We start from the raw sequence: 22,978 nt of genomic DNA on the forward strand, positions 1-22,978 counted from the left end.
CACGAATAGAACCCAAAACAGCTAAAAACAAACAGTTTCAGTGGCTTCCACCTCATTCAACACATCATTATCCTGGTCTAAGACAGACACGAGTGTTTGACATCCAGATCTGTCCACCTTTGTCTTTCCCCCTTTGTTGTTGTGTGTTTATTTGTGTGGGGCAGACTCAGCAGGACTTAGGCTTGTTTTCTGTCCCATGCTGCGTCTCATGCTATGAGCGGATAAATATTTAAAAAGCAGAGAAAATCCTGAGTCTGTGTAGTTGCAGTGGCCAGAGGTGGAGGAGCTCTGCATTAGACGCAACTTTTACCACAGTAGGTTTTTTTTTCGTACCTTAACATGGATTTGGGGGGTAAAGTGTCCCTGGCTGTCAGGGCCATTATTCTCTGCAGAGATTGGTGTGAAAGGTCACCAACCTAAGTGCCAGTGCAGCTGAATTCAGCAGCCATAAAAAAAAGAACCACATGAATAAGTTATACCAGCAATGACAACAAGTCTGGACATGACTCTGCCGATGCTAAGTGCTGCAGGGTTTTTCTGATAGAGAAGAGGTGCAAGCTCCAGAGTTTGGTTTTTTTTGTCCAACTTTTAGGGGAAAGAAAGCATTAATGATTCAGGATGGAGTGCAGCAGGACCGGATGAGGCGAAGGCTCCATCAGGCTGTTTGGGGGTGTTGGTTTGTCCTCGAAGAAAAACAGCCGCATCTTATTATAAGCAGAACGTAAAGAAGTAACTTTTAGTTTTGATTCAACTCATCTGAAAACAGAGAAAAATTTACCTTAATTACATGCAGGATTTCTTCAGTTTTTCTCTTACATGTTTCAGATCATCAAATGCAGGCTGAATTGATTAATCAAATTAATCATGATTAATCGATTCTTGGAATAATCGTCAGGTAATTTAGTAATCAATTAATTGTACTGGAGTTTACAGTATTAAAAAAATAGGACATTTTCCTGCAGAACACACTCAGAGCAGTAATTAAGCCAAAACTTCTTTCTGTTTTAGATTCACTTCTGTAATAACTTTTATTTAGCACCATTAGCTATCCAATTATTGATCAGATAGGGTTAGGCAATAAAATGTTTATTTTCTTATTCAAGAAAAATATTTAAGAAATTTGTTGTTGATTGAGAAACCACTTACTGCGATCTTGTTGGTTATGCTAGAGGCTCCACTTCTGCTTTTCAAAGATGTATGGTTGTATAAATGCGCTTCTGTTTGCAGCCATTTTCACGTGCAAGTGTAAACGTTGATTCAGTGGGCGTGGCCAGTAGCAGCTTATTTCGATTCAAAGTGACAGAACGCCCTAAAACAACTCAAACTGGACTGGAATTTTATTATCTAAGAATAATTTTGTGCAATAAATGTCCTGAACATGTTTTGTGTAGCCCACAGGCCTATTCTAACCTGGTCAGGGTTACTTTCAATGTCTCAATTTGTTAATTTTGAATAGTTTTGAATCAAAAATCAATTTTGAATTAAATTGTGAGATGGTAAACATTTCCACACATTCAGGTATATTTGTTGCCTAAAGTATTAAAATAGGCAGTTTGAAGCGTTTTTACAGAGGATGTTGAGTATTTGTGTTTAATAAACAACTGAGACGGAGTTTAATCTGGGAAATGACTTGACCAGCATTAGATTCGCCTTAAAACAGCCTTACGTCGACGCTCCACAAACGCACGCGGTCTCCCCCTCCTGGGCTTTTCGCCGCTCCATCCCCCGCCCTGCTGTGTGGCCCGGAGGGAGCGGTGGATTGTCTGCCGAGAGCCATCCATCACAGTCGCAGCTACAGCTCCGTAAACAGAAGGGCAGCTTACTGACTGATTTCTGCTCGGAGGTGATAGCATTCACACCGTCCTCCAGACACTTCCACCTTTTCCTGCTGACCTCCGCACAGCTTCGGTGGCGAGGTCGCCGCTCCGCTTATCCCCCCTCTGGATTTAAAGCGCTGATAACGGCTCACCGTTGTGGGAAGAAAACAGTAAAAGCCAGGAAAATGTGTCTTAAAACGATGAAGTTACACATTTTATAGCTTGTATCTTTAATTGATTGTTAAAATTCCTCAAGGCTTCGTTGAATCCAAAAATCATACTTAGGTGATATACATATTATTCTTCCTTTAACAGGTTAGGATAAGTCTATGGTCTACACAAAACAGCTTCATTACATTTTTCTGTTACCCAAATCGTACTTAGATTTTTGGATTCAAAAATCCAAAATTTTTAGAGTAGTTCCTTAAAAACGAAATACTGTAATGTACTTAATGGTTTGTTCTTTGTGTGAGAGATGTTTCAGTGTTTTTTGGTGTTGTCAGTTGCTATGGCAATGAGTCTGCGTGTAGCGTAGCAAACACAGAGCCAGAAAAAAGTGGTTTTGAGTTATTTAACGGTTTTTCTGCGTTATTTTTCCCTGTGATGTGGCGCATTGCATGAAATTAATACCTTCATCTCCAATGTTCATTTAGCTAACAGGATTGTTCTACCACGCCAGAATTTCCCGATGTAAACCATAACATGCAGGGTGTGAAGTTTTGCAGTGTTTTCATTGGATGGTGTGCTCTGACCCGTTTATTGGTCCCGGTTTCTGTTCTTTCCTGGGTCTGTCACCTCCATTTCTCTGCAAAGTCCACTTGTAAGGTCAAGACACTATCTGCAGACAGAGATCTGCTCCGATTTGATCCTGTGTGACCCTTCAGGAATCCCTCCGCATCTTCGGCCCCTTGACCTTTGACCTTTGCAGCAAAGCCTGGTCGGCTTGTCATGTTGAGACTAGGTGGAGCGTGCTTTAGGCCCTGAGCGCCGGCTGCTTTTCTCCCCTCACAATCCCCAGGAGGAAAGAGGTTTTCCTTCCCACATAAGAGGAAAATAAATGCTTATGTAGTAAATAAATAATATAACATATTCTAGGCCTTTGGCTATAGAATCTTTCTAAAGGACAATCCTTTAAACATTTATTTATCAGCACCATCAGTGTGTTACAAGTGTGCTTGAGGCGGTGTAGTTTTTATATACGTTCTGTTTAATGTCTGATGTTTTCTGCTGAGTCAGAACCTCCAGATAGGAGATTTTTTTCTGCTTTGCTTTGCTCAAAGGAAATCCCTGCTTCTCTGCGCTTTCCAGCCTCTGTAGATTAGAGTTTTAGATGAATCGAGGTTTTATCAGATCGCAGCCAAAGCGTTGGGCTGACTCAGTATGTGGAGGTTTGGATGTTTTCAAGCCAAAGGTTTGGGGTTCAATTCCCAGAGTTTGGATGTTTCCTCTGTTCTGGTACAACAAAACATGTTGGGGTTGGTTGATGATACCAAACATCCATCCAAACATCCGTCCGTCTTTCCTTCCTTCCTTTCTTCCTTCCTTTCTTCCTTCCTTCCTGCCTGCCTGCCTGCCTGCCTGACTGACTGACTGACTGACTGACTTTGCTTAAGGCTTTTAAAGTATAATAAAGATAATATAAACATCAAACTGTTTTAGGAACTTTCTGTGTGTTTTCTATTTCTTTTAATGCAGTACAAACGTTTCTTTTACAAATTCAGATGATCTACTTTCAAATTTTACCACAACCGTTGTGTTTTGGGAATGATTTTACCTGTTGCTTAAACTGTAGCCTGGTCAGCGATCGACTGCTGCCATCTGATCAGCCTGGATGAGATCAATAAAGTACTTTATAAATAGAAGATGACGAAAATGAATGCATGTACAAATACCAGGTATAATAATAATAATACATCAAACTTGTATGGCGCTTTTTAGGACACTCAAAGACGCTGATAAGGTATTAGCTAATAAATTAAATATTTAGTATCTAAGTTTGTTTTTTGTGTTGACGCCTGAAAGGAGACAGATTTTCTCAATCATCTCATCCAGACAGGCAGAGGAAAAACAGAATTTTTTTTAGCATTTCCATTCAGACCCTCCTTCTCTCTTTATTTTATGTCAGAAATTAAAGCTTGTTGAAAACAGCTTTTTATTTTTTTTAATTAGCTTCTAGACCTCGTCTTTGTGTGTGTGGAAGGAAAACCATGTGCAGGAATGTCCTAAAAGACGCACCTGTGTGTGTGCCACAGTTTCAGATCACCTTGTCCCGTCTGTGGAGCAGAGCTGGGGAAATTAAACCGTGCCGGTCCGTTTTTGTCACTCGATTCCCAGAGATATTATCCTCCTCCCTGCCTCTCCAAGCTGCTTTTTCCTCCTCTGCCACTCTCCGTACTTACATTGTTCCTCAGGATCAAGTTCATGGAGGTCAAGGCTGGAGGAGGGTAATGGGACCCTCGTCCTTGTGTCTCGACCCCAGCCCCCATACAGCTCCTCTGAATAGAACCCAGATTCCCTCTTTCTTTACTGGTCTGGTCTCCAGTTTCTGCCGAGCCGCATTGTTTCCTGACAGATGCATATTTCAGAGATTTAGTGTTTACATGTGAGTCTGTGCTGGGATAACACACTGCTGCTCCTTCCAGTTTGATGTGCAAATACCACTCTGACAAACATAAATGTGCATATCTAAAGGTGATATATTATTCTTCCTTTAACAGGTTAGGATAAGTCTATGGTCTACACAAAACATCTTCATTACATTTTTCTGTTACCCAAATTCTGACGGTGTTTCCTTTCAGAGTGAGCCGTTTTAGGGCGCCTTTCCACCTTAAATCTAAATTAGCTGCTTCTCGCCCAACTCAACATCTACACTCGCACATAAAATTAGCTGCAAACAGATGTGCAATTATGCAACCATACATCTATGAAAAGCATTAGTAGAGCCTCCTGCACAACCAACAAGAATGCAGCAAGTGTTTTCTGAATGAAACGGCTCATTTTCCAGATAACAAAAAACATGAATTTATTGCCAAAAAACGGCTGCATGTTGTTTTTTAACGCTTGTTGATTTTTTTTACCTTAAATGCGAAATGTACTTAATTCTTGCTTTTAGTGTGTTCTTTCATCAAATTCTTTTTTATACTGTATTCTCCAGTTAACGATTAAACGACTTCTAAATTAGTTAATGATTATTTGAACAATCAAATTAATTGTATCAGCTATAATTTCAGTTAATGCGATTTATCTGTTACCAATTGCTCCATCGTTTTGGTAGACGAAACATTTTATTTTTATTTCTTACTGCTCCATATAAGACTCACACTTTGAGGATTGCTTTTGGTTTCTTTACTTTTTTGATGGCTGAACTAATCCAGTTTATCTCTGCCTGCTGAAAGGTTTGTGGAGGGTGTGTGTGTGTGTGTGTGTGTGTGTGTGTGTGTGTGTGTGTGTGTGTGTGTGTGTGTGTGGGGATGCGTGGGGGTGGGTGTGTGTGTGTGTGTATTGCAGGACGGCGGATAAGGAACCAGATTCTTAGAAGGTGCACTCTGAACTCCTCTACTTTTATTTGATTTCCTGTTACAATGTAGGGCACTCACCCCGTCTGCGTTTTTTTTTTTTCCCTCCTGAGTTTCTCGCTCACTCAGCCCTGAGTGCAGTGAAGCGCTGCGAGCGGCCGGCTTGTTTGAGAGCAGCTGTGTTTGCTGTGAAATCTCCACTGTGGTTGTTTTAAGTTAGCAGCCTGCAGGTCAAACTGCAGCTGGAAACACGTGAACCGCGCTGTCCCCATGGCTCTAGCCTGTCCTAAGTGGGCTAAGTCTGGTGGCTAACCCTTGGAGCCTTTGTGTTTGGCGGCAGGATTAATCCATTCCACACTCCATCAGTCACTGGGCACAGGTTATTAATGCAGTGACAGAACGAACACTCGCCAACATGGCTCCTTCACCCCTGCGACTTCCACCTCATCCCCAAAGTTTGCAAAGGTGGCCTTGGCGTTGAGAGGCCATTTGTCAAAGCACAGGCAGAGTCTTCGCTTGGCTCCTTTTAATAAGGCTAGCTGGGCTCTGGGAGTTCAGGGCATGCACTCTGCTTTGCACATGCTCATGCAGTCCTGAGTGTCAGCCGCTGCATCCCGCGGGGCTTATAAAAGTCCCATTAACATGGCCGCCCTCATTGGTTCTGACAGGTTGATCAATTAGACCGCGACCCCGGGGCCGCTGCGACTCAGAGGTCAGATAGGATGGATGGCCGGACCTTCACATCGCTTCTCAGCCTCCCGCTCCGCGTTTCTGCTGGTATCTGCGGCGCAGGTTGTTCATCACGGCCGGCGAACGTCTTCACGCCGATGTTTCAGGAGCGGCGCAGCTGCAGGTGAAGGATGATGCTTTACCTGGGGCACGTTCGATCTTCCTTTGATAAAATACAGGGAGCGTAAAAGTTTCTGCCTGCAGGAAGCTTCTTCTATGGAAGACTATTAGAGAAAAACTGGGGAAAAAGAACAATTCCTACTTTTTCCAGAATTATGACTTTTTCTCTCTCAAAATTCTGATAAATTCAGAATTCTGACTTTAATGTCAGGATTATGACTTCTTTTTTTAAGAATTAGATTTTTTTTCTGCCCAGAAATTCAGAATTCTCTTTTCTCAGAATTGTGACTTTAATTTCTGAATTCTGACTTTTTTATTTTTTTTGAAAATCCAAGCGTAATATTTCTGATTGTGTTTATAAGAACAGTTATTAATGCTTTATATCAACATGCTTTGTACATCACCAACTGAATTTAATATTTTACACCGTTCTTTATCTACTGGTTTTTAACATGAAACAAATTCAAATTGTAACGATAAAAATCCTCAACTGTTGTATCACAAGTTCCTGTTTTGGATTTAACATATTCAGAATAGAATATAAACTTTGTGAGCGACTTTAGTGCTGTTTGGATTTTTTCTGCATTTTAAGGCGGCCATCATTGTTCTGATCTCCATCTTAAGTGGTGAGGTCAAACTTCACAGGTGTTTAGTACACAGAGTTCACCTGACCTTTACATCCGGTTTGCTGAGTGTGACACACCTGGAGGAGGCTGAGAGTCTGCAGTGTGTTTGGTAAATAGTCGACACTCCACAGAACAAATGAAAGTAGCTCAGGTGTGTGTGTGTGCGTGTGTTTTCATGTGGAGCTAATAAGAAGCAGATTTTCCATGTGTATTTTTCCTCCTATCTACTTTTACTTTTGCATATTCAGCATTTCTGCACAATTTGATGCAAATTTAGGTCATGAATTATAATAAACCTCCATCTATAAAGAAAAATCTGGAACCAAACAAACCAGCAAAAGATTAAAAACAATCAAACACACAGCAGGAGGTCGGCAGAAGTGATGGACAGGAACTCCAAACTGAGGAATCAATCCCAAACACAATGATCATCCAAGAATAAAGTGCTAAAACCTCTGGCTTTAACACACAGATGTCACCATGGAGACCTACTAGACAGGCACCAGTCTCAGGAATTTAAAAGTTCTCTGTGCCAAGCACAGTCTGCCTGTGGTTGAAGACCAATTGTGAAAAACAAACTAAAATTATATAGAAGGTTGCAATTTCTCTTATTATTACACCGGAATGCTTTTACATAGGCAAAGTCTTTGTCTCCATTATTTGTTGTTTTATTTTTTGTCCATCTTTGTCCTGCAAAGACTAAGCTATACAGATTTTCTAATATTCAAAACTTCCATTATTTTTTTGTTTTGTTTTATTTTTTTTACTGGACATATGAAGTGCAAGATAATTTTACATTGGCAGGTCATTTAGTAGTTGCTATCTTATTTTTTAATTTAGATTTTTTTTTGCTTGCATGTATAAATTGCTGAAAAATTCTCCTGGAAAGATCTTCATGAAGTCTTGCTTTTTAATCTACGGAAGACAATTAGGGCCACTGAAAAAAAAAAAAGACTCTCAGAATTCTGACTTTTTGATCTCAAAAGATTAAAGTCAGAATTCTGAGATTGAAGTCAGATTTTATTTTTTCAGAGCTCTTAATCCTGTCTGTACTAATCCATCCTCTGATTGAAGAAGCTAGGATTGTAGTTTACATAACATTTCATGGGATTATTCCAATAATCAGATTTTCAGAGCATATGTGATTTGTAAATCTTTAAAAACACAACTAAAGCTCTTTTAATATGGCTCTTTTTTTAGTTTTCCTAGCAGCGTTTTTGTCATTAAATAATCAATCACTTAGTTATTCCAATAAATCAGTCAGTCCAGTTTTCCTGGACGTGAAAGTGCTCCGGTTTCTCTCTCCACCCTGATCCAATGAGCTGTAAAAATGGTTAAAATGATCCATTATGGGAAGGAGGAGTTGGGTATGTAGTGCATAATGAGAGGAATGAAGCGTTGAGTTCGTGTGCGCTCCGTTTTTGGGGCGTCCGTGGACCCAGAGTGCGGCGCTCGGGGGAAGCAGAGGGTTAAGAGCGATGTCACGCCTGCAGAGACGCTGCACCGCCGTCCTAATGATGTCCACCGGCCTAATTGAATATTGACGTTCTGTGTGCAAGGGCTAAACAGCTTCTGTCTGCTTTACCTCCGCCTGCTGCAGCTTTTCAACCCGCCTGCTCTGATGATCGTTAATGCGCCTGTTACCAAGGTTACGAGCTTTTTGTCTGTTTGACGCAGCTTTTCTTTTTTTTAAGTGCTGTTGTAGATGTTTAATTACAGAAGGCATTTTTGTTGCATTAAATTAACAACTGTAGTCTACTCCTTTCTTTGTTGGCTGCTTTCATTTCAGCAGTGAGCGGCATCTATGGGCGGTTGTAGATGGGGGCCGTCAGGGGCCCATGGCCCGTCTTATTGCCTCTGATTCAAGAGATAATGTAATTTTTTTTTTTATCATGATATAAACGAATCAAATACAAGTATTAAGAAACAAAACAAAATGTGTGAAAAGAGTGGAAAAAATAAATTTTACAAAAACAATTTTCATTGTTGCATGCTAGGACAGCAACCGATTGGTCCCTTTGAGCAATTTAATGTCTTACTTTTGCAATTTAGCAACAAATTAAAAGTTGAGGCGGTGAACCTTTTGTGATACATCTGGAGTCTATCAAAAAAGCTCAATTGGTGCCATAAAGTTCATTTTTAAAAAATTATTAAAACATTTCTTTTAAAATGTTTCCAGTTTAAAAAAATATTGTTACTGGAAAAAGTTCAAAGCTACTTCAGATAAATTTCTCAGATTTATTTTGTTCAGTTTGATTTTGGATTTTTTAGTTTTAGTTTTTGTCCTCTTTTATTATTATTATTATTATTATTATTTTCTCTTTAGTTTCAGAAATTTGTTCTCTGTTTCAAACATCTGGGGCTGTTCGGTACGGGTCGAACCAAACCGAAAGTGTCAACACATGACACAAACAAAATATGACCCCGACACATTTGTGCAGCATTTTTAGTCCATTTTGTTGTATATATTTTCCTTAAGCCAGTCACACACACATATAGAATATTAATACGTTTTTCAGCTTCAAACTTTGACACCAATATAGCTCCATAGTTTTGCAACCTTAAGCTCTGGAGCTGAAAGTAGCTCCTTGACTGACTTCTCTTTCTCTATTGGTCCCATCCCTCTCTATTGGTCCCATCCCTCTCTATTGGTCCCATCCCTCTCTACTGGTCCCATCCCTCCCTACTGGTCCCCACACTGTGTAGTACAGTGCAATAAAAGCTGCATCACAGCCACACAGGAAACAATCTCCCATTTCTGTGTTCAGGATGCCATTAATCTGGGCGCAGGTTAACAAATGCGCTCGCATGGAAGGTATATTTCATCTGCAGGCAGCCGACAACGGGACCATTGTGTTGTTGGTCGGGGAGTAGCTCCACTTCAACATGTTTTTACTCAAGTAAAATAAAAACTGTCCAAAAAGTTACTCAAGCAAATTAAATCACAGCGTAACTAATATTTACAGACAATAATTCAGATATACTGGGTGAGGCACTTCCAGTGCCAAATGGTTCAGCAGGTAGAGAGTAACAGAAAAACAAAGTTTGCTCACAAACAAGAAGTCTTTCTTTGTCTTAAGCTGTAGATGCATCTGTATCTTATGTTTTTGTTTTTCTTCATTCAGTGAATATTCTTGCACAAATGTTTAAACCCAATTCTGTTTGATTCGGGTAATGTGGTGGGACCTTTGACCTCAAGCTCTTAATATCTTTGAAACAAAAGCAGCACAAATGAAAATGTTAACAAAACAAACACGATGCAGTTAATTTACACCAAATCTGTTATATATCTGTGATTCCATAAATGTGGGAGGAGCTTTTTGACCTATGACCTCTAGAAACATTTATTAATATCTTAAGAATGATGGCAACACAAACACCTTATTGTTTGATTTGAAGAAGGTGTGTGTTGAACTCCGGTCCAGTGCTCGCAGTGGGTAAAATATCCAGACATTGTTCTCATCCAAGAGAACTGATAATTATGGAAAAAGATAAGGGGCTTTGAAAATTCAAAAAAATAAAGATCTGACTATTTTTCTCAGAATTTTGTTTCTTACCCTCAAAATTCAGATTTTAATCTCAGAATTCTGACTTAAATTCTTTTTGTCCTTTTCAGTGGCCCTAATCTTCTTCTGTAGAGACTTACAAATTTTACGCAAGTAGAAATAAAATATAAAGTGTAGTAAAACTAAATTTTTTTCCAATTAATTACTCGGAAAAATGTAACTTGGATTTCCATATAAAAGCAGTAGTCTGTACATGTTTATTTAATTTCTGCTCCAACAAATAGTGATTTATTAATTTTTTTCAGAAATGGAAGCGGGTTAAGGACGTTTTATTTTTTAAAAACCAGAGCCAGATTCATAACTGCGCTGGTTCTTCCTGCCTGACCGGGTCCGAGTTCCTCCATGGCGGCGGTGGCGTTTTCATCTGAAAAGCGGCGATGCTTCTCAGTAATCCATTAGGCTTCCATTAGCTCCGATTTGTGTGATTAGTTTTAATTAATCAGTTCGCTCCGTGGCCTGCGCCCCCTCCTGCCTTCTCCTCACATTTCATTTCTAACCTCATTCTTCAGCTCTCCGCCGAGCAGCAGAACGAGGGCCGGGCGAGCGGATCCACGCTCCGCCACGAAGCTCGCCGAGCGAACCGGGTTGTTTTTGTTGCTCTGTGTGGTTCTGAACCAGAAGGGATTGTGATCTCATGTTTCACACATCCCGCTCTCCTGGAACAGTTGGTATCGATTAGAGCCGCGGCGTCCATCCTTCACCTTGATTTCCCCACGGTCAGACGCCACCCGCCATCTTTGCTGCACATCTCACATTCAAATGAAGGTTTTTATGCTTCGATTGAAGTAGCAGGTCTGATTATAAACCAAGGTATCAGGATGATGATCCGTCTTCCTTTCCTCTCTTCTCAGGATTCTTACTACTATTGAGATAAATGAAAGATCAATTTATCCACCAGGCTTCGCTCCATTTCTCCTTCTCTGCTTTGGTTTCATTGGATTTGCTTCTGTGTCTAACTGGGGCTGTTGTAACAATTATTAATCAAATAATCTATCGATTAACCTGACTATTAATATAATATTATATATATAATTATTCAGAAAAAAAACTTGGAAATTTCTGATTTTGGGGAGTTAAAGATTAAAAAGTAGAAATTTTGAGATTACTCTTTCTTAAATTTTCAACTTGGAAATTTTCTCATTTTCAAAAGTTTAAAATTTTAGTCTTTTGAAAGTTGAAATGAATCTAAAAATTTTTGAGTGTTTTTCTTGCAAATTTCTGACTTTTTGAGCTCAGAAATGTCAAAGTTTTCTTCAGAAAAAGATTTACCTCCAAATTTATGAGTTTTTCTGGTAAATTTCTGAGCTCTGAAAGTCAAAATTGTGCGTCAGAAACTTTCTCGAAAAATTTGGAATTTCAAAATTTGGCCTTTTTGACTTGGAATTCAATCAAAAATTTTCTAATAAACAAAAACAAGTAGAGCATTTTTTTGAAACTTGGAAATTATGAGATTAATCTCAGAAATGTTTTCAAATTTAATTTTTTTTTAACTTTCTCAAGTAGAAAAAGAATTGACTTTTGAAACTCAAATTTCCAGTTTGTTCCAAGAAAATTTGAGACTAACCTCAAAGATTTCAGTTTTTAAGCTAATTTTCAACTTTTCAAACTCATAAATTTCCTTTTTTTCTTCAACATTTCTGAGATTAATCTCAACATTTCTACGTTTTTTGATGGAAATTTACTCTTTCGTTCTACAGTGGCTCTAATTCAGCATTGTACAAATCATTTGGTGAATCTTTGCAGCCCTAAACCCACTCTGTGCATGGTTGGCTGTATTTCTTTAGCTCTTGTAAACCTGTGAATCGGTCCGTCCCGCCGCGGCGGATCGAGGTTTTCTTTGTGTCTGTTGGGAAGACACTGCCTGTCACCGTGGCGACGCAGCCTCCCATCCAGGCTGCTGGAGGCGGCCCAGCTGCTGTCACTCACCCTGCAGAGCGAGCAGCGGCTGACGCGTGACGCGGCTCCCTGATGATAGAAATTCACCTTTCCTCTCCTACCAGGCCTCCTAAGATGAGTTCATCCTTGCTGTGAGTGCTGGAATGTAACCAGGAGCTTGTTGGCTTGTTCTCTGGGTTAATTTGTTGTTTTGTTTTCTTAAAGGTGATCTATCATGCTTCACTGAACAGGTTATGATAGTTCTATGGGCGATACAAAACATGATCATCAAATTTTTTGCACAAATTAATTTTTAGGTAATATGATTTTACGGCACCTCAAGTCAACGTTTGTACTTGCACATGAAAATGGCTGCAAACAAATGTGCAGTTTTATAACCATACATGTTCGAAAAGCAGAAGTGGAGCCTCCTGCACAACCAACAAGAATGCAGGGAGGGATATCTGAGTAGTGAGTGAACAACAAGTAGTGAGTGTCTTTTCCAGCAGCCATTGTACAGCGCATACAGTGGTAAAACCAGCTGACCAAAAGTGCTGGAGCTTAGCTTGGGTTGCTAGGTAACGGCCTGGGTTTCGCTGGTGTTGCGAGGTAACGGACAGCGCCTGCTGATTTGTGACGTTACGTTCCGCAGGTTTTTGAAACGACTCCTTTTTCAGACACCAAAAACATGAACTTATTGCCAAACCGGCTTAGTGTTTTGGCCTTTTTCTTCCTGATTTCTGCATTTTTCTAGCTATTTTGACCTGAAAAACGCAGAAATTATCCAAACATCATATCATATTCACTTCGCAATACTTTTCTGCTTATTATGCAGCTTTACTCAGATGCAGTCAATGTTTACTGTAAGAAAAACACAAATTTTCTTCCTGGTTTCTGGATTTTTCAGGTTATCTTGACCTGAAAAATGCAGAAAAACTGTGCCACTGAGGGGGTCTCAGTGCTTGCAGATGTCACCTCCACCATGAATTAATGATTAATGATGAGAATTTGATGATCAGACACAGAATGTGTGTTTGAAACATTCCTTTATACATCCATGTCAGTCACTACACCATAAACCGATGCAAAAAGTGGGAGAATCTGTCATATTTAATGCTTCTGGAGTCGATTGTTGACGTTTGTCTTTGTGATGGCAGAGTGAGTGATGCTAATGCGGTGCACTCGCCCCTCCCCCGTCTGTTTCTGCAGGACTCCGTGGTTCAACGGCTGGGGGTTCAACCTGCCTCGGGGTCAGTCTCTGCTGGATAAATGGAACCTCGTCCCTGAGGGCGTCGACATCCTGATGACCCACGGACCGCCGCTGGGTGAGTCCAGTCAGCCAATCACAGCTCCCCTCATCGCCTTTACTCAAACATTAATCAATAATCTGATCTGTAACAATGGCACTTGACAAAATGTTATGTTTCAATTGTTGACTGTGTTTCTATGACTTTGTATTTTTAGGGTGTAAAGCACTGAAATGCCTTGTTACTGAAAGATGCTATGCAAATAAAATTTGATTGATTGATTGATTGAACGTCTGGAGGAATAACAAGCTGGGCAATTAATCGATCAATCAACCTTATTAATTCATCAATATTTTTTATTTAAGATTTAATTATAAGTAACTATTCAGCAAAAATAGCTTGTTTTAAGTCAATAATGCCTTAATATTGATAGAATAGTACTAATTCCACTGGAAGATTGTTTCACTTAAAACATGAAAAAGTTAAATAATCTGCCAGAACTTTCTAAACAATATGAGGGAATTATTAACTTAAAATAAGCTATTTTGGCTGAAAAGTTACTTGTAAGTTTTAGGGTTTTTTTTTTTCAAATGTGCTGAAATATATGCAATAGAAAATAGACCAAATATACTTGGTAAGATTTTGTGTTTTTGCAGTGTAATGACTATATTCCTATAATTAAACACAAATTCTCGTATCTCAAATCTTGGAAGGGATGATTCAAATATAATCCACTTTTTGTCAATGTTTTCCGTCTGTTTTTAGAAAAGAATCCAATAAAAAAATGTAATCCGTTATGGAACAGAAACTATGATTTTTCTGCCTCAGACGGAGCATCGGCGGCCCGTGGATTTGCTCCGTCGTTCAGTGTTTGTGTTTCCCTGCATTGAAACGAAGTAATCTCAGACTTTTCTTGTGGTTTTCGCAGCAGATTGATTAGCGTTTCCTCCTGGCTGTTTGGGTCTCGCTTGTTTTTTTCCTCGTTTCGACTCTCCATCTGGCTTTATTGAGTGATTTCCTTCCCTTTCGCCCACGGAGGCTTTCTGCTGCTGCGGCCGTTTGATTGCATGAAAACTCGATTTCTGCTGGAGAGGGAAGCAAACGGGTTCTGGAGCCGGCAAGGAGAGGTCCGGAGTCATCTGGACCGGTTTAAACATGTAGATCCAAAGGCGCCATGTTGGCAGGATTTCACAGGGATCGCAGAGACAAGCCGGTTTGACGGAAAAATTACTGAAAAACATAACATTTATAAACCGTTTGTTCAATTATACACTGTAAAAACACAAAATCTCACCACTTATTATTGGGCTAGTGTGAATATCTTGCCATCCAACCATTTATCCATCCGTCCATCCATCCATCCAACCAACCAACCAACCATGCCTACATCCAACCATTTATCCATCCATCCAGTTGTTTATCCAACCTTTTATTCAACTGTTTATTCATCTGTTTTTCCATCCAACAACCGTTTATCCATCCAACCATTTTTCCATCCATCACTGCTTTTATTATCCATCTGTCTGTCCGTTCATTCGATCTTTTTTGGTTGGTCCAGAAGATAAATTTATGCTAAAGCTTCATTTAAAAAATGACTCAAATATGAAAAACTTTGATAGAATTTTCTTAATACTTACTTCCTTATAAATGGATGCAGGTTTTCTAAATTCACACACAATTTTCTCTGCAATGAAAAAAAATCTGGTTTCAGAGTTTAAAACTTGGTTTAAATTTTAAAAATAGAAAAATGAACTGCTTTATTTGAACCATGCATGAAGGAAACCCAGACGTAGTTTTATTGTTTTGATTTATAATATAGTTTATAATAGAGTAATATAGTTTATAATAGAGTAATATAGTTTATAATAGAGTAATATAGTTTCAGACTGTTGTCTTTCAAATGTATTGTTCAGAGTATTGCCATGTTTTCAATGTTGTATCTAGGAGATAAAAGTCAGTAAAAAGGTGAAATGAATGTATTCTTCAGGTTTCAGAGACTGGGTTCCTAAGGAGCTGCAGCGGGTCGGCTGCGTGGAGCTGCTCAACACGGTCCAGAAGAGAGTCCGGCCCAAACTTCACGCCTTCGGAGGCATTCATGAAGGTAAACGGAGCGAGAAGCAACAGAAGACCTGAAACCACAAAGTTACAGAGATGATGCTAAATAGATAACTGGTGCCGATTTAATTTAAATATTTTACTTTTTAGAGGTGAAAATGTCATAAAACTTGATGTGCCCCGATTTCTGATGATTGGTCTTAAATTTGTCCGTTTGTTCATTCAGTTCTTCCTTGGATGCTGTGGAATTTGTTTTGTTCACAAACTAAAGCTTTACATCATTCATAAAAAGGTCAAATTTAAGATTCAGCAAATGGATCTTAAATTCAAACACAAAATTTAATGATCTAAATAAAGGTCTGGGTCAGCTATAAAAGCACTGAAGTCGCATAAAGCTGAAATACACTGTGTGAGTTATTAGAGATATATTTAAACTGCACACGTTATTCACTGCTTGATTTATTGATATTCTGACTTTTTCCTCGGACTTCTAATTTAGTGTCAATTTATGTCAGAATCCAAATAAATAACCAAACATTCTGGGCTCTATTACAATTATGTTGTAACCACAACATTTACTTCCTTGTTGAAATATTTTCAAACCTGCATTTCATCCCCACTGAACGCAGGTCCCAAATTTATTTGGTAGATTGGAGTTTTAAGACTAGAGTTGCCTGTTGGAGCAAAAACCATTTAAACAATTGTGATTGAGCGATTAAAGTCAGAATTCTGAGAGAAAAGGTCAAAATGTTAAGAAAAAAGATTCAATTCTCAGGAAAAAGTTTGAATTCTGATTTTAAAAATTCAAAATTCTGATCAAAATCAAAATTCTGAGAAAAAAGTACAAATTTTAAATCAATTCTGTAATTAATAAAAGGTGGAGATTCTGAGGGAAAAGTTTGAATTTTGATTAAAAATAGTGGAAAATCTAAGAAAAATATTGAAATTTAGATTAAAAAATAAGAAAAAACTCAAATTTCAGAGATTAAATCCAGAATTCAGACCGTTTTCCCTCAGTGTCCCTCCTCCCCTCCCGTAGTTTAGTGACGTATTCTGACGACGTTGGTCCTTCCAGGGTACGGCATCATGACGGACGGCTTCACGACGTTCATCAACGCGTCGACGTGCACCGTCAGCTTCCAGCCCACCAACCCCCCCATCGTGTTCGACCTGCCCAACCCCTCCAGCTCCTGAGGTCGCCGCCATCGAACGCCGCCACCGCCGTCAGGAGGAACGACTTTTCTACGAAAAAAAAAAAAAGATTCAACCGTTCCTTTGCAAGTGTTTTTTTTTTTTTTTTTTTTTTTTGCTTTTGGAGAAAAAAGCGACGGGAAAACGCGGCGTTAAAGGAGAATATCGGTGTTTTTCTGGGTTTTTTTTTTTCTTATTCTGTGCCAACTGTCCGGACTTTTTGCTTGGCATCACTCCATCGTATTTGATCGTTGAAGAAGGTGAACTAATCCTTTAAAAAAGAGAAAAGAAACATGGTTTTACCTGAGAACAGCGAAACATTGAAGTTGTTTTTGTCTATAAGCCAGCAGAACGTTTTGGGTTCGTCCCACCGGTATTCTCCTTTTTCTATGAGATTTTGTGGTTAAACAATCTTGCTCTTGATAAATATTGGTCAGAACTGTAAAATAAACGACGCTTTGTGAATTTGTACAATTTCTTTACAGTTTGGTTTGGCCAGACGACGGATGCCATTGTTATTACGTTGTGTCATATGATAAATATTCAGTTTCTTTTTTGCTTTCTCGTCAGTTCTTTCTCTCCTCCTATTGGCTGACAGGGACGCTGCCTTAAACTAGCTTTAATGTTCTTATTTATTACCCATCATCCCCCGCTGAACAACACCTGACGATCGGCGGGACGGAAAGCTACGAAAACAGCCACAATATTCACTTTTTATCATGGATTCTTCATCTGATTTGGAAAATGTATAATATCATATATATAAATTATATATTCATCTTTTAAAACACCTGTACTAAAGTTGTGTTTCGAAGAAGAAAAAAAGTTTTTCTGTATCTTCAGTGCTTGCATCATTTCTCCATGTTTTTGTAGAAACGGTCACAATCCAACAGGTGTTTTTCCTGAAACACGCCTGCCTAAACATGGATAACAAAGTGTAAAATCTGATAGTTTTGTGTTTTATTGCTTTTTTTTCTCCTAATTTTGCACTGTGTGTAAATGCAATCTTGCTAGCACAAAAAATGTTTTGCCAATAGTCGTCTGAACTCAGCTGTAAATGCTCTTTTTCGTGCTCTCTCCCTCTCTCGCTGTTTCTCTGATTGTATCGCCATGGAAACGTTAGTTCTCTTTCAGTTTATTGTGATATTTAGCTGCCTTTATATGCAAATAAAATTGCAAGATTTTTACTTAAAGTTTTTATTTGTATAAGTGGAGATATCCATCCATCTGTTTATCCATACAGCCATCCAAACATTCTTTATACATTGTTTTATTTGAATAAGTGATATTTTTTTGTATTACAATTTGAGTTTTTGCTTATGTGAAGCAGAGAACATGCATCCAAACACTGAACACCACCCATCCACAATCCAAATAAAATTAAACTAAAAATAAATAAAAAGTACATAAAGAAATATAAATACACACATATAAGTTTAAATCATTCCATTATAGTACCTAGATAATAGATGCTTATTAAAAAATATTAGATATATGACTTAAAATTAATCTAATCGCACTAAATTCAGATGACGTCATTCGGACAAAAAGCACAAACAAAATGGCGTCATCGGGGAAGATGAGAACCTCCCAGCAGCTTCGTGTCAGTATTATTCGATACAGAAGCTCAGTGTGGATCAACTTTAACGATGTTTGAAATGCAGAGGCTCGAACTGAGCGGAAAGAAGGCAACGTTGGTTGAAAGGTAGGGTTTTATTTTGGCTTAAGTACTGTGGTAGCTAGCACCCGTTAGCACTAAGCTATCTGGGCCTACCGCCAAGTTTCCACGCCAGGCGGTGTAACATAAAAATATTGATACATTTTTCCAATTAAATATCAATTTGGGAAAGCCTTTGAATCGATTATATCGATTATATCTCCTGTGGCGCCATCGTTATCACCTAGCAGTGATGTCACCAGTTCAGCTCGGAGTCAAATTAAACGGTTATTCATCTTGAGTTTATTTACGATTGGAAAACAACTATTGGTGGGCCTTAAATTATATATATATTAATAACCTGAATCATCTGATCAAACAAAAATAAGAGGCATAGACATTTTCCCCAAAGCACAGTTTACCCTTGTTTGTTCGAAACTAAAATGGCCGCTGTTCTAAATTTAGTAGTTTGAAGTCATTTAGCGCCATTAGGAGCCTTTATTTTATTTTGTTCCATTCCAGTCATTCAATTTAACTGCGTTACTTACCAAAAACTGCATGAAGGTGTCCCATATTTCCTTAAATTAAGCTAATCTCTCTAAACATAAATGTAAATTTATTCAAGGCAGGAAGCTGTTTCCCGTACTTTTCCATCCCGACTAGGTTGAAAATTCTTGCTAAGCGAATTTATGTTACTCCAAAAAAGTGACATTTTTAACAAATAATTTATGTTCCATGTATTACACTCCACCTTCAAGTGTATAAGAACATGAATACCTGTTGTAAAGAAAAGGAAAAATTAGCTTCCCCTTCACCTTTTAAGTAACTGCCATTCTCCGAGTGTTAGGAGGATCTCGGGTTAATCCGTTTTGAAAGGTTTCAATTTCCCCTTTGGCCTTTTCCACTTGGCCCCTGCCTTCCGTTTTGTGCCGCCTTGCAGCAACGAGTGTCCCGTTTCTTTTGACAAAGGAGTTCTTCTGACTCCCATAGATGGAAGATGGAGTCAGAAATCTCTTTCTTGTAAAATACATTTTTTTTCTCTATTATTTTGTTGCGGATTTGCTGCTGTTTGGGATTTTTGGCCTTTTGTGCAACCAAAATTTCAGCCTTGATTTGGGTCGCACAATATCTGTTATGTAAAATTAATACTTTTTCCATGTATTTGTACTTCCATTTGGGTCTCAACAGCTTCTAGGAATAGCCACATGCTGCATTCTGGTTGGTTGTGCAGGAGGCTCCACTTTTGTTTTTCAAAGATTACAGTTGCATAATTGTGCATCTGTTTACAGCCATTTACATGCTCAGAAAATGTTCAACTTTTCAAATTCAGAAAAGTACTTTATTTTGTAAAACATTTCTGATATAAACCTAAAAAATTCTGAGTTTTATGGTGAAATTTAACTGCTGACAGCAATTGTGTTTTAAAAGAAATTAAATGAGTCAGCCAAGATCTGCCATATTTTTGTCAAAAAAGTGTAAATCCAGCCAACTTCACAAATACAACTGGAATAAGACAAAACTAGCTTACAAGTAAATTTTCAGGAAGATATAACACTTTGTTTTAAGTAAATACTTTCTTAATGTTAATGAAAAAGTTCCATTTGCTGATTATCTAATTTATAAGAAGACATTTTTCCCATGTCATCAGAGAAATAGTCTGCCAGTGGAACTATTTTTTCATCAATATTAATGAATCATTGACTTAAAACAATTTCCTATATTTGCTTTAAAGTTACTTGCAAGTTAGTTTTGCCTTATTTCGAGTATACTGAGATGTTCTCAGTAGAAACTAGACCAAAACTAGTTGGTAGGATTTTGAGTTTTTGCAGTGTAATACTTTACTTCCACTGCAGATATCGGATGTCAACATCCATACATACTCAGAACATTTTAATCTCAATGTTACAGTTTAAATCATGTAATTTACTGTTTTAATTTGTGTCTGAACATGATAGGAGACAACATGATTTAAGCTGGAAGGACTGGGTTATAGTTAAAGGTTTATACTCTCAGGGTTTGAGTGTTAAGGACTGAACAACAAACCCGGCAGAGTCAGAGCTGCCATGTTCATCGGCGGCCGACGTTAATATGATTAGACTGGATTATGGTAATGTGCGGGGGGATCTGGTGGGTGTGGGGCGAAGCCATGCTGCTCTCGTTTGGGGGAATACTTAATTGGTTGGGCTGCTTTGATGTTGTGCTGATGTGAGAACTGGGAGCCTCGTCGTAATTCAAGCTGATTTCATTTTTGGCGTTTGAGGATCTGGGCTGGCGACAGGTAGAAAGGAACGAAACCTGAGGAACACGGCGAATATGGAGATACGTCTGGCTGGGAGCAGACATTTTGTTCTATTCCATGACTGAATGTGAAATATGAAGTCAGGTCTCATTCAAGTCCAGCTGTGTGACATTTACTAAGGTTAAATTCTCCCAACAGACACTAATTTATAGTAATACACTTATTCTAGTTTTTTTTTTAACCATAAAAGATATCTTTTCTCACATTAAATACTTCGACACTACTACAACAACAAGGACATTTATACATTTCTTTCCCTGAAATTTACTTTTTTCTATTTACAATGGCTCTAATATGCCATCATACAACTCGGCAGGCACTGTGCCGTTACCTAGCAACCCCAGCAGAGTTCCGCCCATCACCTAGAAACCAAAGTGGAACCCCAGCACGTTTGGTCAGCAGATTTTACCGCTGTATGAGCTGTACAATGGCTGCTGGAAAAGACAAGTGTTTTGTTGTTGACTTACTGCCCAGTAACCACTTTCTGTGTTCTTCTTGTTTGTGCTGGAGGCTCCACTTCTGCTTATCAAAGACATACAGTTGCATAATTGTGTGTCTGTTTACAGCCATTTATTTTCAAAAGTAGAAAAATGTTCACTTTTCAATTTCAGAATTTTTTTTTTTTCTAAAAGATTTTATAGATCTCAAAATTGCAGTTTTTGTCTAGCAAAATTTCAGCATTTGGAGCTCAGAAATGTTTTATTTTGTAGAAAACTTTTGAGATTACTTTCAAAATTTGTGAATTTCCTAGAAAATTTCTGAAGTTAATCTCAAACTCTTTTTATTTTTTGGGAGGAATCTTAATTCTGTCAGCAATTGTGTTTGCATCCATTTTCAGTTGGGTGACGTAAAAGCTAAGAACAGTTTTGTACAAAACAATTTAATGAACATTATTTTATATAGACCAGAGACATATTCTAACTTGTTCAAGGAAGCATATTGGGTCACCATTAAAAAATTATAAAAGTTGTTTGGTTTAACTTCATTCAAACTTAAAAAAAAAAAGTTTTTCTCATGATGAAAGTATGAAACCTTTTGATCAGAAACTAAATCTAAACCAATATAAACCACTTTGATCAAATATTTAGTCTGAAAGCACAATAAATGAGCCCACAAGTTGCAGATGAGCGCATGGAAAGCATGAGTCTTGACAGAAAGAATAAATTTATGGCACCTCTGCTTGTGCCAAAAGAGCTCTAGATTACAATAACACCGCTGGTGAGCAATTAAATCCTTATAAACAGAGCAGGTGGAGCGCTGGCACCGCGTCCATCAGCCGGAGCTGAAGACTAACCCGACAGACACAAACATCACCGGCAGCTGCCCGCGCAGGGACAATTAGACGGACGGAAACGCAACCAGAAGTCCTAACAAGCGACTTGAAACTTTAAACTCTCCAGATTTAATGCAACTCTGACAGAAATGATCACATTCTTTGGTTTAAAGTAGCAGCAACATGCTAGCACATAAAAATGTAATTAATGCCCCTTCATTCACACCTCGGTGGCTTCTTCACCACGGCAACGGCGGCTAAGGCTAATTAGCATCATTATGGTCAACAGAACCCTGAAGTAGCATTAATTAGCCATTAAGATTCAGTTCTTCATGATTTATTCTCTGAATTTTTACCAAATATACTGGCTTGTTTTCAACTTTATTATATTTTTAAAGAAAATAAAATTAGATCTGAATATTTTAACCCATTACTTATTATTTTCGACCAAGAAACTCTAAGAAAATAAAAAATAAATATTATAACATTATTCTCATATTATTCTGACTTTTTACTAGTTAACTGAAATAAATTACAAGTGGGACTTTTTTTTTAATGAGTATTAAGAAATTATTGACTTCTATCTTACTAAAAAGTCAGTTTTGTTTTATTTCAAATGTACTAAGATATTTTCAGTAGAAACTAGACAAAAACACTTGGTATGCTATTGTTATTTTTGCAGTGTTTTCATGCATTTTTGTGCCACACACTTCAAAAACACAAAATCTTACCAAGTATTTTTGGTCTAGTTTCTACTGTAAATGCAAGTAACATCTTAGTACACTTGAAATAAGAAAAACTAACAATATAGGAGCTTGTTTTAATTTATTAATCCCTTAATATTGATGAAAAAGTATTAACAGATTATTTCACTTATAAATGGGAAAAATGTTTTAAAATAATTTTTCTGCCAGTGGAAGTAATATTAAGGAATTATTTACTTAAAACAAACTCTTATATCTTGCTAAAAGCTACTCATAAGTTAAATTTGCCATACTTCAAGTGTAC

The 22,978-nt window shown here is 38.1% G+C and overlaps 1 protein-coding gene across 3 annotated transcripts in view; it reads left to right on the top strand.

The window, feature by feature from the left end:
* mpped2a (metallophosphoesterase domain containing 2a) overlaps window positions 1–17,934 on the top strand; it is a 68,524-nt gene extending 50,590 nt beyond the window's left edge. For all 3 annotated transcript variants that reach the window (XM_028015164.1, XM_028015165.1, XM_028015166.1), the window contains exons 5-7: window positions 13,458–13,573; window positions 15,483–15,596; window positions 16,626–17,934. In XM_028015164.1, coding sequence (XP_027870965.1) covers window positions 13,458–13,573; window positions 15,483–15,596; window positions 16,626–16,744 — 349 coding nt within the window. In that variant the 3' untranslated portion in view covers window positions 16,745–17,934. The remainder of the gene's footprint in view (window positions 1–13,457; window positions 13,574–15,482; window positions 15,597–16,625) is intronic.
* The last annotated feature ends 5,044 nt before the right edge of the window (window positions 17,935–22,978 follow it).

Source organism: Xiphophorus couchianus, chromosome 4, assembly GCF_001444195.1.
Source record: "Xiphophorus couchianus chromosome 4, X_couchianus-1.0, whole genome shotgun sequence".
Lineage (NCBI taxonomy): Eukaryota > Metazoa > Chordata > Actinopteri > Cyprinodontiformes > Poeciliidae > Xiphophorus > Xiphophorus couchianus.